The sequence below is a fragment of the Balearica regulorum genome, chromosome 2 (assembly GCF_011004875.1).
Source record: "Balearica regulorum gibbericeps isolate bBalReg1 chromosome 2, bBalReg1.pri, whole genome shotgun sequence".
Taxonomy (NCBI): domain Eukaryota; kingdom Metazoa; phylum Chordata; class Aves; order Gruiformes; family Gruidae; genus Balearica; species Balearica regulorum.
This window is the reverse complement of record NC_046185.1, coordinates 55417433-55430582: the sequence shown is the minus strand read 5'-3', so window position 1 is coordinate 55430582 and position 13150 is coordinate 55417433. Positions and strand designations below refer to the sequence as shown.

Genomic DNA, 13150 nt, shown 5'->3' with positions numbered 1-13150 from the left:
AGCCACAGGGAACATCACTACGACCAAATTTGGTCACTTCCAATGCAATTTCTTTAGCAGCCACATCTATGTTGCTTTGCTTTTAGAAGCACAGCGGTGTAAATCTTGTGCTTGGTTTGGCACATCCTGTAAAGAGCAGGTAGAGCAGAAGCTGCCAGACAAAAACATATCAATAGTCCTTAAAGAGTGGAAGATCTTTGTCCAGGTCTGTATGTCAGGGATCACATTTCTGTTCTGCGTTTTAATAGTATCTAGTACGACAGTATTTTGGGGCCTATGTTTGGGAAGTAATGCATTACAAATAATACACGTTAGATTTGGTTTTGGCAGAGAAGAATGAATTATATTAACAGGATCGCTTGAAGTACAATAAATTACTCATTCTAAAAATAAGAAGATTGTCCATACATGTTTGAGTCAATGAATACATTTTCCTTTATTAGAGACAAGATTGCCAAAATGGAAGAACGTGTTTTCATGTCCTTCTCCAGACCTTTACTCTTTTCTTTGCAGGAATTTTGGCAGTCATGGATGCGTATAACCTTAATTATAGAGAAACCAAGCAAGGAGAATCTCCCGGGGTTGCCTCAGACCTGAACCGCTCTGATAAGGACCCGATCTTCATTGGTGGGCTTCCAAGATCGAGGACTGTGAGGTAAAGTGTCCGCTCGCTTTTTCCCCTTTGCTAAGACTCTTTTAAGTAGGGCGAAAGACTTTAACAAACTTTGCTATCTCCACTGAAATGAGTGAAAATCAGTGAAGTCGGAAGTCTTGTTTATGGCTACGTATACCATAGAATTATCTGTCCTTTGCCTTCAAACTCTAGTACGGTGCTTTTCACTGGTAGGTCTGACACAGCAGTTCAGATCAGAGACAAGCTTATGGTTTTCCCCTCCATGGGTAATTTCCATGACAGCAGCTGCCACAGTAGCCACCTGCTTTTTGTGCCAGACTGCAGCAAGCATTCAGCACTGCTGCCTGGAACAATGCTCCTTTGATCTCTTACCTGTGTAAGCCTTGTGTTTTCCAGCTGGTGTTTATGGGCAAAATTGCGGTTCAGGATGAAAGTTCTACTTCAGAAAGGAATTCTTATAATTCCATTTTGAAATTTGGATCAGGGGAGAAACAGTTGCGAACAGATCAACAAAAAAAACATTACAAATATATATATTTTATAGCATGTCTCTAGTTTATACTTCCTGTATTGCACATCCCTGCTGAACTTGTAAAGTCACATTTCTTCCAGTGGCTTCACTTTGAAAGGATAAACATGGCAAAAGAAAGTCTAATTAAACTGTCTGCATTCTCTTGACAATAAAGTAAATTCCAGGACAACACTGGTGTCTCTGCAGTTATTGCAGAGGTGCAGACTTGTTAATCTTAGCTGCTATAGCAGCCTGTAAGGATTATGGCAGGACAGACTTAGATTTCTCTGACTTAAACCTGGAATCAAATTGGGCATCCTCCAAACTCAAGAAATGAAAAAGAATCGATAGGTAGTAGAGAGCTACGGTTACCCTCTCACACAAAAGCCATTACATTTCAGCTGAAGATTCACCTTAAAGTTTTGAAAAATAACCTGGCCTAGCGACACAGCACTACACACTTGTATGTTTCCATTTGGGGACAATGTTATCTGAATCTTTTTAAGATCAGAATTAATATCTGCTAAGAATAAACCCCAAATTACCCCTGTTTTCACTTAAACTAGGCTGACTGCGTTCTTTAAAACAGATCTGTCTTTTTCTTATTGAAGAAAGCTTATTCTTTACTCCCAGGAGATTCTAAATACTTTACTGTTCCTTGGGAAAAAAGTCTTGTTTTGTGTTTCAGGAAAGGTCTTAATAGTAGAATGTATGTGGGATGCATCAAGAATCTGGAAATATCCCGTTCAACTTTTGACTTGCTTAGAAATTCATATGGAGTAAGAAAAGGCTGTGTATTGGAGGTAGGAGACTTTTAGGTTTTGTGACCTGATCTTTATTTATATTGAACAATGAATAGTAATCTTTGTGAAAGAATATAGAGAGTTGAAATGGGTTTATCTTGAAAAATTCTAGGATAATCTAATCTATAATTGAATTTATTTTTTTTTTTACTGGGTGCTATGTAGAGACAAAGTCAGTAATTGTTTCTCTTCCTCGTTAAATAGCCTATTCGTAGTGTGAGCATTTTGAACAACGGATATATTGAGTTGGTACCTAAGTCCTTAAGCCCAGAATCAGAATTGATGGCAACTTTTGCTACAAAGAACAGCAGTGGCATCATCCTTGCTGGACTCAGCAGGGGACTGGAAAAGCGACGACGTAGACAAGCACATTTGGCAAGTACTGAAAACAAAGATGTTTTGTTTTGGTTTTGCCGTTTTTATTTTGTAATATCAAGTTAGGTTTTTATGACTGTAACTTGCAAAGAATGAGAGAGAAAAATTTATTCGGCTTAGGAAGGTCCAAATACAGAGGCTAGATGGGGAACAGAGGGTATTCATTGTAGCAGAGGAGAGGTGAAGGATCAGTTAGCAGAGACCTGTTATGGTTACTAGGACCCAGAATGCTTTTGCAACAAGGAGGAGAACGGTACATGAAATGCACACAGAGCATTACTTTCCACTTCTGTTAGCCAGAAGTAGTTATTGAAGGGTTTGGGATGAACAGCTATCTCCTATCTAGTGAACTGTTCTGGAGCTCCTGGAAGCCGAGGACAAAGCCTTAGTAGGCATACCTGCTCCTTCTTATTTCTTTCCTCTAAGGGGAGGAGTGTGGTGGTATAAAAAACCCTGAATTTTTATCATGACCAGAGAAATCTCCAGCTTTCATGTTTTCTGTTAGAAGGTTTTACACTCTGACAAGTACTAATGCATGCCTCCTAGTCTTTGAGTTTCATTAAAAAGTTTGCTTACAACAAAGTTGGAGGTAAATTTTTCCGAAGTATGTTCTACTTAAATGCTGAACGAGTGGCAGGAAATTGAGTTATAGTTAAAAATTAATCTTCTGATTAATTCCACAGCCCTTCTTTTCCATCATGCTGATCGATGGTCATCTTGCAGTGCATGTTAATGCTGGAGATAGAGCGAGTACTAGAAAAGTAGTTCTTCAGCCTGCTAATGGAACATACAGTGATGGACAAGAACACTCTGTCATCCTAATCCGGAACAAGAGGTACATGTGACTGCGAACAGTATTACCTGTTTAATTTATTGTATGCTGTTGTCAGTTCACTGCGCTCTCTGAGGAACTGCCTTTGCTAGCTCATTAGGTGGAATAATCAGGGCTGTGTTGTTGTGGTGTTAATGGAGTTGTTCTGATTTACATGGTAAATGTATACAGCATACAGCCACTGATGAAGTTGTAGTTAAAAGCTCTCAAAATCTCGAGACAGCTTGGGCCAGCTGAGTAAAGTATACTAAATAGTATTAGAAAAAAATACAGCTGTCAAAATAAACTCTACATGTTAAAAATTATCTAAAGAAGAAGGTCTTTTAGTTTCAAGACATTGGAAGGATTATCAAAGTGATGGAATCTTTATTTCTTAGATGCTGAATGGAATGCTTTTCATTTGAAAATGAATGTCTAAGGCCCTTGTTGAATGTTTTCCCTACCTTATCTTTTTCAGGATCATAACTGTACAGGTGGATGAAAGTAATCCTGCAGAATTGAGGCTTGGTTCATCAGCAGAAATGAGCCCCATGAATATTTCCAACTTCTACGCTGGTGGCATTCCAGCAGGAGAGGGCATCTTAGGGCTAAAAATGGCTGGCTCCTTTCATGGCTGTATCAGCAATCTTATTTTTAACAAGGAGTAAGTCAGAGGGGTAAATGCCCTATTTAGGCAAATTGTGTATAGTAATTATTAATTGTAGTTTGTAATCTCTTTCATGATATTGTCCATTTGCCTGGTTTTTAACATAAGACAAGCATGACAGCTGACGATTTGGGTTTTATAACAGGCAGAAAATGCATACTACCAGCTACATTCACAAACAGCATCAAAAGTGTCTGTAATGTGTATAGAGATGCTGCACAAAATGCAGCTTTCTCTACTGTAGTTTCATCTGCACTCACAAACAGAATGGTTTTCCAAGAATATTGTCTATTAATATTGTTCTGTGGACAGATTATTTGCTACTTCTCAATCTTTTTGTCCCAGCATGCCACTTCTTTCCCTTTCTCCTGTTACTAGTGAAAGACCCTGTAAAATACTCTCCTTGTGCTTGGGAAATGTGGGGATTTGGGATTTCACCTCTTAAAATGCAGGTTTTTGAAAACACAGGCTTTTGTATTTCACCACTTCCATGAAGTATGAACATGTGGATATGGACAGCTGCTTTTTGTCAGAAAAGCCTAAACCAGCCATACAGCCAGAAGACATTGAGATTCAACCTGAACTTCAGGCTTTACCAGTTCCCCTGAGGCCTCTTACAGATACAAAAAAAGTATGTATTACAGCAAAGCTCTATTGCCTCTTCTGGGAAAGTGTTCAACAGTAAGATGCATTTTTAGCTTTGTGGAGGATTTTCAAAGTATAGACTGAGTATATTTGTGTCTTCTATGGTATGGAATGGTTCAATGAATGTGGATTTGAAATTATTATTTCTTATAGAAAAACTGTGATATAAAACTTTTAGCAGCCTGTTGGCCTTTTGGAAGGGAAATGTAGGTAGGTTTATTGTTGTTCAGGCAGCAACACTAAAAAAGAAAAGAAAAAGTGGATTGATAATTCACCAGCAGAAGTACTTGACAGTAGCTAGTATCTTTAGTGTGTTCCTGCCAAAGTGGCTCTGTGCTGAGATTTGCGTTCGCTGTGTAATTCAGCATTCACATTTTCCTGGTCACACATGCAGTCTCTGCTCTGTGTCAAAGAGGAGGCACAAACCATTTCAGAGACACACAGTGTCTGAATGCAGCTTGCGTGGCACCTGTTTCCTCTCGCACAGTCCGTGTTCCCAAGAGAGAAGGCAGCATTACTTCTCTCCTTCTGCAGCTGCACATCTTTATAATGAAGTGTTTCTGAAGCATCCTGAAATCATTTTTCTGTGGCAACAGAAAGCAGGATTTTATACATTTCATGCAACTGTGGCTATAAAAAGAAATAAGCTGTCCTTCTTAGAGCTAAAGTATAGCTTTGGCTCCTACTCTGTTACTCAGCTCTCCATCCCCCAAATCATAACACAAATGTGCGTCCTCACTAAATGGGAAAATATTTCTACCAAGTCCATAAGATTTTCACACCAAAATTGTACTCTGTCTTCCAGCATTTGTTATCTAGAGGGCTATCAATTAAGACAATTGGTGAATGAATACTTCTCAAACTACGAACATTTCTCAGTAGAAAAGGCCGGTGCTGTCCATGAGACATAGCTTATTCATTAGAACTGGTTCTTTTTGAGCATAAAGATAGCTCAGAATGGTTGTGAGTTCAGCTAACTGACGTTGCTGTATACTTTGTGGTTATCATGTGGCTCAGATTTGCTCCTCACAAAGTTCTGCATTAGGCACAGTGCCATTCAGCACTTGCTGGTCAGCACCTGGTACTATTCTTAATAAAGTCCTTTCATTAACAGGTCATTTGCGCAAAAGATGAGCTACCTGATCAGGTTCAAGGTGCCCATCAATTTGGACTTGCCAAAGGCAGCCACTTGACACTGCTCTTCAATCAGTCTACTATCAGGAAGAAGTGAGTATGTCCTGAATCACACACGCACACAGTGTGTTATGTTGTATTGAGCTACAAGAAGTGCAGTGATGGTTTTCATGAATGATCACTGCATTACCAGCTTTGAACATGGCCCTTGCTCCAGGTTTCTGAGGGTTCCTTGTGGAAGGAGGTATCACGACCACCGCAATGTAATTAATGTGTCTTTCCCAGATTTGTGGTTGTGAGTTTAACTCATGGTCAAAGTTCCGCATTTTTTTCCCCTCAGACTTAAGGAGCCCCACTGTGCCTTCTGTAAGTATTTAGATTTCTGTTTTCCACATACAGAGCTCAGCTGGTCCCTACTCCTTTGCCTGATGCAGATAACATCTCACCCTCTCCTCTGGATTTTCTGCAATTGCACCTTCCATGTGTGCTTCACTCCCCAGGTCACTGAAGGAGCTAAGACTACCGAGAGGAATCATTTTGTTGAGACTTAATGCGTGATAGCTACTCTGCCACTCTTCTTTGTTTGAGAGGCTCCCAACAAGGTCCCCAAAACACAGCCTGCTTGCGTATGCTTCTTTCAACTCAGGAAGCCTCTGCAGGCATTAAGAGAAGACTCTTTTTTTGCTTCTAGCCCTTCTGTTGAACATAAGGACATTGCAGAGGATTGATGCTATGCGGTCTGAACCTAGTGTCTCTGTAATAAGTGTCTCAATCAGTTCCTCTACCTTTTAAGCCTCCTTCTGTTCTCAGTCTGTCCATTATATCCCAGCAAGTCTGGCTAATAGTAGTGGATGGCATCACATTATCCTGGAATTCATTCCTTTCTTGGGGTAATAGGCAAGACTGCAGTCACAAACAGCTGAGCCTGTCCCTCCTAAAGCCCAGCTCACTCTGTGACAAGCACTTTTTCTGTCTCTGACAGGTACAGCCCTGATTTCTGTTACAAAATACATTATAGGTTATGCTTTCTTAGAATTAATGCAAATTCTACTTTTCTGGCCTTCATAATAATAAATTTCCTTTCATAATTAAAAATTGGTTGAGGCTGTTCTCTGCCTCCAGAAAAGCTTTTTATCAATGCAAAAGAAAAATGTTTCAGTAACACTGAATTTTTATCGTCTAGACTTTCTGTCCAGCTGAATCTCAGAACCTTTGCCTCCAGTGGCCTGATTTACTACATGGCTCACCAGAACCAGGTTGATTATGCAGCCTTACAGCTTCATGGGGGACAGCTCTATTTCTCATTTGATCTGGGCAAAGGAAAAGCAGTAGCTTTGCACCCTGCTGTTATCAGTGATGGAAAATGGCATACGGTAGGTAGTCACCAATCTTGTACTCCATTTTTCTCTTCCCTGGAGTTACTGGGATGGTTTTTCCCTGCCTTTCCTGTATGCTGTCTTGCTTGCAAAGTCAAACAGGTTTTAACCCAATCATGAAACCATTCAGATAACTTGCATTTGAGTATAATTATTTCCTTTTAAAATTCTCATTAATTATGCATCAATTCCAGCATCTAACTACTGTCAAGTATCTCAGATTACTTAGAAATAAAATAGTTCACCAGTTATGTAATAATGGTCATTTTCACCAGAGAACCCAACAGAGAGGTCTAGAAGCTCTTGACTTTTTCTACAGAGAGCTTTCCATGCACTATGTCACCAAAGACCTGCAACTGAGTGTGTGAGAAGGTGAAAAATTTGGGGGTGAAGTTTCTCCTTTCTCCCATGTATTGCTTAATACCCGAGCATGTCATAGCAGCTAGTGCTAACAGAGAAGCACTCTTTCCTTTCCTTGGTTGATGCACGATGAGAAGGGTGGATGTTTGGAGTGAATGGAGGTTGGAGGGCGAGGACTTGGCATGAGGAGAGTTTGAGGAGAAACTATGGCTACAGCTTTCAGGTGTCATGTAGCATTCAGGGCCTTTGTACAAAGACTCGGCGACAGCCTCTGTTGGCCCAGTTCCTCTGAGCAACCCACCTGCTGCTGGCTCTGGCTTTCTTCGTGAGAAATGACTGTCGTGTCTGCACGAGTTCTAAAAGCGACTCTGACTACATTACTTTTCTTCAAGGCAGGTGAGGGTGACAATATTCATCCTGCTAAGCTTCCCTTCCCTGTTCATATGTGAAACCTTAACTCCAGGAAGTGGCTTCTGTGGGACAATGTGATTGATGACACAAAGCTGCCACCTCTCCTAAGTGCCTCGGGAATCAGCAGAGTGTTATTTTTCCTTTTCATATATATTCAGCAGAAGAAAATTCAGCAAAATCTAACATCAAAAAGCAAGTGTGAACTTCTGCAGAAAGAGATGTCACAGTTAAGCTCTGCTGCCTACCCTGAAAGGCAGAACTCTCCAAGATTTACATGTTTAAAATTAAATATACTCATGTAAAACTCATACTCACACTATCTGCTTTTTAAGAGATGAACAGATTCCATATGAGCGCTGACCTACCTTTACTACCCAGGACATAAAAACATGAGCTTGAACCGTTTTTTCTCAGATTAAGGCTGAGTCACACCACTTCACAGCTGGAGGTGATTATTGCAGTAGCTTTACAATCAGTTTAAGCTAATTGTTGCTGAAAGATGCACTTTTCATTCTCTGCCAGCTATTCCTATCACCCAAACGTTTGTGATACCTCATGCTGAACCTGGTTGGGATTCTGAGTGGGGCTAAAAGTAAGCAAGGAAGAATAAATGGCTAGCTGGCTTCAAATAAAGTCCCTGGTCTGCATGTAAGTAACAGCTGTAGTGCAAGGAAGGCGTAGGGGCGTGAATGAACAAGATGGACGGAACTGGAAAGCTTTTTGGTCATAGCAAACTCAGCACTGTGCATCATAAAATAACAGCATAGGAGCGTGCTCTTCAGAGAGCTAAGATGGCTCAGCTGGTGGGCAACACAATAATTGCAGAAGACCAGCACAGTACTCCCCTCTTCAAACTCACTGATGTACACATATCCTAAGGCAATAAACTAATCGTTTTAAATAGTGCTTGTTAAGACACTGAGAGACTTGTAGAGGACAACATGCAATCATTGTGAGCCTTTGGGCACGCAAGGAAAGAGTTTAGCGGCTCAGTTGCATTCTGGAATGGCCTCAGTATCACAATAAATTTTAAGAGGATGCCTCAGTACAGTATGTCAAAGCAATCTAACCACTAAAAAATTGTCTTGCTTATTTCTGTGGCAAATGATGGCTAGGTAACTGATTCAGCTTACTGATTCATGTTTGCATGCTCTCATTTTTTTCCAGGTAAAGACAGAATATGTTAAAAGAAAAGGTATAATCATTGTTGACGGACAGGAATCTGTAGCAGTCAGTGCTCTGGGAGATGGTAGCACTTTGGATGTGGAGGGGAAGCTCTACGTGGGAGGACTCCCCTTAGACTACGTGCCAAAGAATCTTGGGAATGTAAGAAGGTTTGGGATGGTGGGGCGTCTCTGACATTTTGCAATACTAGAATGGGGTATGCTCATCAAACTTACCTAATTCAGTATCCAGTCTCTGATGAGGGCAAAACAAGTACATGAGGAAAGAAACAACAGAGAAAGTAATGACCCTTTAGCAGATAAATCTTTCTAGCTTTCTATGGCTTAGCAACTCTGGCTAGAGCTTGTATCCTTGTGTTTTAGTAATAGCGCTTAATAGACTTTTTTCTCCTATCAATCTCTTTGTTAAAAATGGATAAAGAATATAAATTCCTGTGCTTTTTAGTATAAGATAAAAATATGACCTAGAATCTCAGACATTTTGGTATCTAAGTCCTATTGCATTCAAATATGAATTAGGTGCCTTAAATATCTCTGAAAGACTGGATTTAGCTGTCTGAGATTAAAACATACTTTGTACCCATGCTTTTAGAGGGTAGGCTTTTCTCACCTTCCTCCTTGTGCAGCCCATTATCTCAGGGAGGATTCTGGCGATGATAACAATGTTTCTCAATTCCTGGGCATACTTTCTTTACCCATGTTTTTTAATTTGATAACGGGGCTAACAAGTATATTAATACTTTGAATCTGTAATTGCTGAAAATAGTAATAGAGAGAAATTCTAATGAATCTTTCTGCTGTGGTGGTCTATACTTGCAAAATGTCATACAAAATCTTGATTTGCTTGTTAATTTACTGAAGTGTGTTTGGAATGTCTTTAAGTGTTGGGCATATTCCTGCTCACATTTGAGTAAATACAATTCTTTCTATATGTTGTAGAGAGCGTATACTGTGTTTCTAAACAATATTTATTTTGACTCTAAGACATTATGTACCTTTGTAAACTTATATAAGTATATGTAATAATAGAAATGTAATTTAGATCCTGCTGTGTTTTGTTCAGAGAATTTTTTATTTACAATAACATCAAGTGAATCACTAAGTATTGCAACAGTTCGTATTACACATTAACTCTTATATTTCAATATGCTTAGGTGACTCACAGTATTCCTGCCTGCATTGGTAGCTTGACGATTAATAGCAAACAACTGGACAAGGAAAGCCCAGTCTCCATCTTTGCTGTGAATAAATGCTATGTAACTGTGCAGGACGGTACTTTCTTTGATGGGAATGGCTTTGCTGCTCTTGGTAAGTGTCATTAAAAGAAAACGGAACCTTACCGAATTAATATTAGTGAAAATGTACTTTTTTTAGGTCTTGCTGAAACTGTGTGTAATTAATTGACTTCTCACACAGAGTGCATACCCTGCATACGTATTTCTAACTGAGTCCATTTTCTCCGTATGTCCAAAAGTGGCCATTTCTGCAAAGGGCTATCTTCCACAAATGAAAGAGCTTATGATTCTAGCACTGGGAAAGAAATGAACTACCTCTCTCTTCAACTTAGAATATCCGTGTTCATGATGTTAAGTTAAGCTCTGTTAAAGGGTACGGAGACAAAAGACGTAGAGGACTTGCGAAGTAGCATGAAGGATTACATTTGGGCTCTTTACTGTTTCTTACAAATGAGATTAAATGTATTAAACCTAAATTAATGAAAGAAAACTTAATTGGGAATTTATCTTTTCCAGTATAAATGTGAATTATGACTTTGGAAAACTTACTTTCCAGAGGTTCCACATGGGCATATCCCAGCAGAGTAATTAACAAGCTTTTTAGGCCTTTTAATGACAATGTATGTATTCTACTTTGCACTGTGGGTTACAAGTCTTCTGTTAGAAGCTTATAACTTCTTTTCAGTCAGAGAAGGTTACAAAGTGCGATCCGATGTGAACATCACACTGGAGTTTCGTACAACAGCGACGCACGGCGTTCTCCTCGGGGTCAGCAGTGCTAAGGTTGATGCCATTGGACTGGAGATTGTAAACGGGAAGGTAGGCTGTGCTGTGGTGGCATGCTCATTTCACACAAGGCTTGCTTAAAACTGGGCGGCTAGAACTGTTGGGTAGCTCTAAATAGCCAGCAGTGAAATGTGATGGAGGCAAAATGTCCGAACCAAATCCCCACCCAACTAGGATGAGACAGACTTTCAGTCTCAAGGTTTCTCATCACCATCATATCATAAAATGTGAGATTAGCAGAAGTCACTGGAATGTTTTCCTTTTTAATGAGTATAATTTAGGTTAGTCTGCAGTACCTGTGACCTCCTTTACTGCATACCTTGTATGTTTTTCCAAATATATATCTTTCTTTTAGCTTAATACTTTTTCTGCTATAGACCTACACTTGTCCTTGATAAACATATTGTTACATATACAAAGCACACTGTTTTTGTAATATCTTTTTTAGTATTCATGGGCAATTAACTCACTTCCTACTTCTGTTGGCCATTAAGATCCATACAGCTTTTAACAGTCAATACACAGTTCTCCACTCATCTCCTTCATAAAAAATGTATACTTGATTGCTCTTAAGTATTTCCTTTTCTCAGAAATAGCTCATTTTTTATTCAAAACCTCCTAGCTAGAGACAGTGTTAAATATCACTGTTGCTGTGGGACATGCTTTCTCAGTTAATATTTACATGTTAATCCTCACCACAGAGTTGAGAAAACATCTACTGCTTTGAAAAATGAATACATAAAATAAATCAATACATGTATTGGCAATGACAAGTACTTTCAATCCATTCTCTTTCTCTTTGGTTAGATACAGTGCATCTTCTTTCAGATCTGAAGTCTCAGCTTCTGTGAAAAAATGACTTGATTTGTATTTGTAAGAAACATTGAAATTCCAAGTGAAGTATATATACCAAGCTAACCCAATGGACCATTGCTTGGATAGGTCTAAGTCTTTTAGATTTTAAAGATACTTCAATAAAGACACACTGTATCCATCAAAGTAAACATTAGCTTTGCATAATTACCAAACTTTTATTAAAACGGAAATCTCTGCACCAGCATGATTGTGCTATTATCTAGGAAAATTAGTTCATGTATTCTTACTTTATATCTTTATTGGCATCTGGCTGTTTATACAGGTTTTATTCCATGTCAACAATGGAGCTGGCAGAATAACAGCTACGTATGAACCAAGAGGCACAAATAGTTTGTGTGATGGAAAATGGCACAAGCTTCAAGCAAACAAAAGCAAACATCGCATTTCACTGATAATTGATGGGAATTTGGTTCAAACTGATAATCCCTACATCCAGTCAACATCTGCCGACACGAACAATCCCATTTATGTTGGAGGCTATCCTGGTAGGTACAATAATATTTCTCTTCCCTTCTCACCCTCCTGCTCTCACTCTCTCTCATAAGAATGACTCTTAACACATGTGGTTTCTCCCTCTCTCCCACTCTCTTTCCTTCGCTATCTTATCTGATTTTTGAATTTCTTGAGTTATAAATCATAGTTGCCATTTTCCACATTGTCGCTGAGATCATAGCATACTACTATTTGTGTATACTGTCTTTGTGGAGGACCGCATGTAGCTGTTGAGTGTGTAGGCAAGATCAACTGAACTCATATCACTTTCCTACACAAACCTGCTCCTTAGTTTCTGAGGAGGATTTCCTCCACATGGTTTGTCTTTCACAGTCTTTCTCAGACTTCATAACATCCCTGCCTGTGTATGCTGAGGTGTGGTTCTCCTGCAGTCAAATTCATATCAAGTCTTTACTTCGCATTCATCTGCATAAGGTTTCTATAGTGCTCTTCTCTGCTTTATTTTTGCTAAAATTTCATGTCAGGGGCTGTGCAGGCAGAAGTCAAGCTGTTGCAGATAGAACATGGATTTCCCTTGTTCTGTGCAAATTCTCCTCTGAAGTCTGTCAGTCATACTATGATGGTAATACAAAAAGATAGAACCACAAAAAATATAAAATATAATTAGTTTTCGGTTTAGTTGTGCAATTCATTAGCTGATAATTTGAGCCAAGACAATGTATTCATTAAGAGGACTGAATTTCAAACATCATGAGTTTGGCCTTTTTTGCAGGCATACCTTTTAATGAACACATCAGTACTGAGAGTGTGTAGGCTTCGTATGGTTTTGAATATCTTAGGCTTTTAAACATAGCATAAAATGCCCATATACATTTGTCTCTGAAACAGC

General features: G+C 39.2%; 1 protein-coding gene across 1 annotated transcript in view; it reads left to right on the top strand.

The window, feature by feature from the left end:
• Positions 1 to 13150, top strand: part of LAMA1 (laminin subunit alpha 1) — a 108431-nt gene that overhangs the window by 93925 nt on the left and 1356 nt on the right. The window contains exons 51-62 of the mRNA XM_075744399.1: positions 514 to 655; positions 1834 to 1948; positions 2153 to 2323; positions 3007 to 3158; positions 3613 to 3798; positions 4270 to 4432; positions 5561 to 5673; positions 6764 to 6953; positions 8895 to 9053; positions 10066 to 10219; positions 10832 to 10965; positions 12071 to 12293. Coding sequence (XP_075600514.1) covers positions 514 to 655; positions 1834 to 1948; positions 2153 to 2323; positions 3007 to 3158; positions 3613 to 3798; positions 4270 to 4432; positions 5561 to 5673; positions 6764 to 6953; positions 8895 to 9053; positions 10066 to 10219; positions 10832 to 10965; positions 12071 to 12293 — 1902 coding nt within the window. The remainder of the gene's footprint in view (positions 1 to 513; positions 656 to 1833; positions 1949 to 2152; positions 2324 to 3006; positions 3159 to 3612; positions 3799 to 4269; positions 4433 to 5560; positions 5674 to 6763; positions 6954 to 8894; positions 9054 to 10065; positions 10220 to 10831; positions 10966 to 12070; positions 12294 to 13150) is intronic.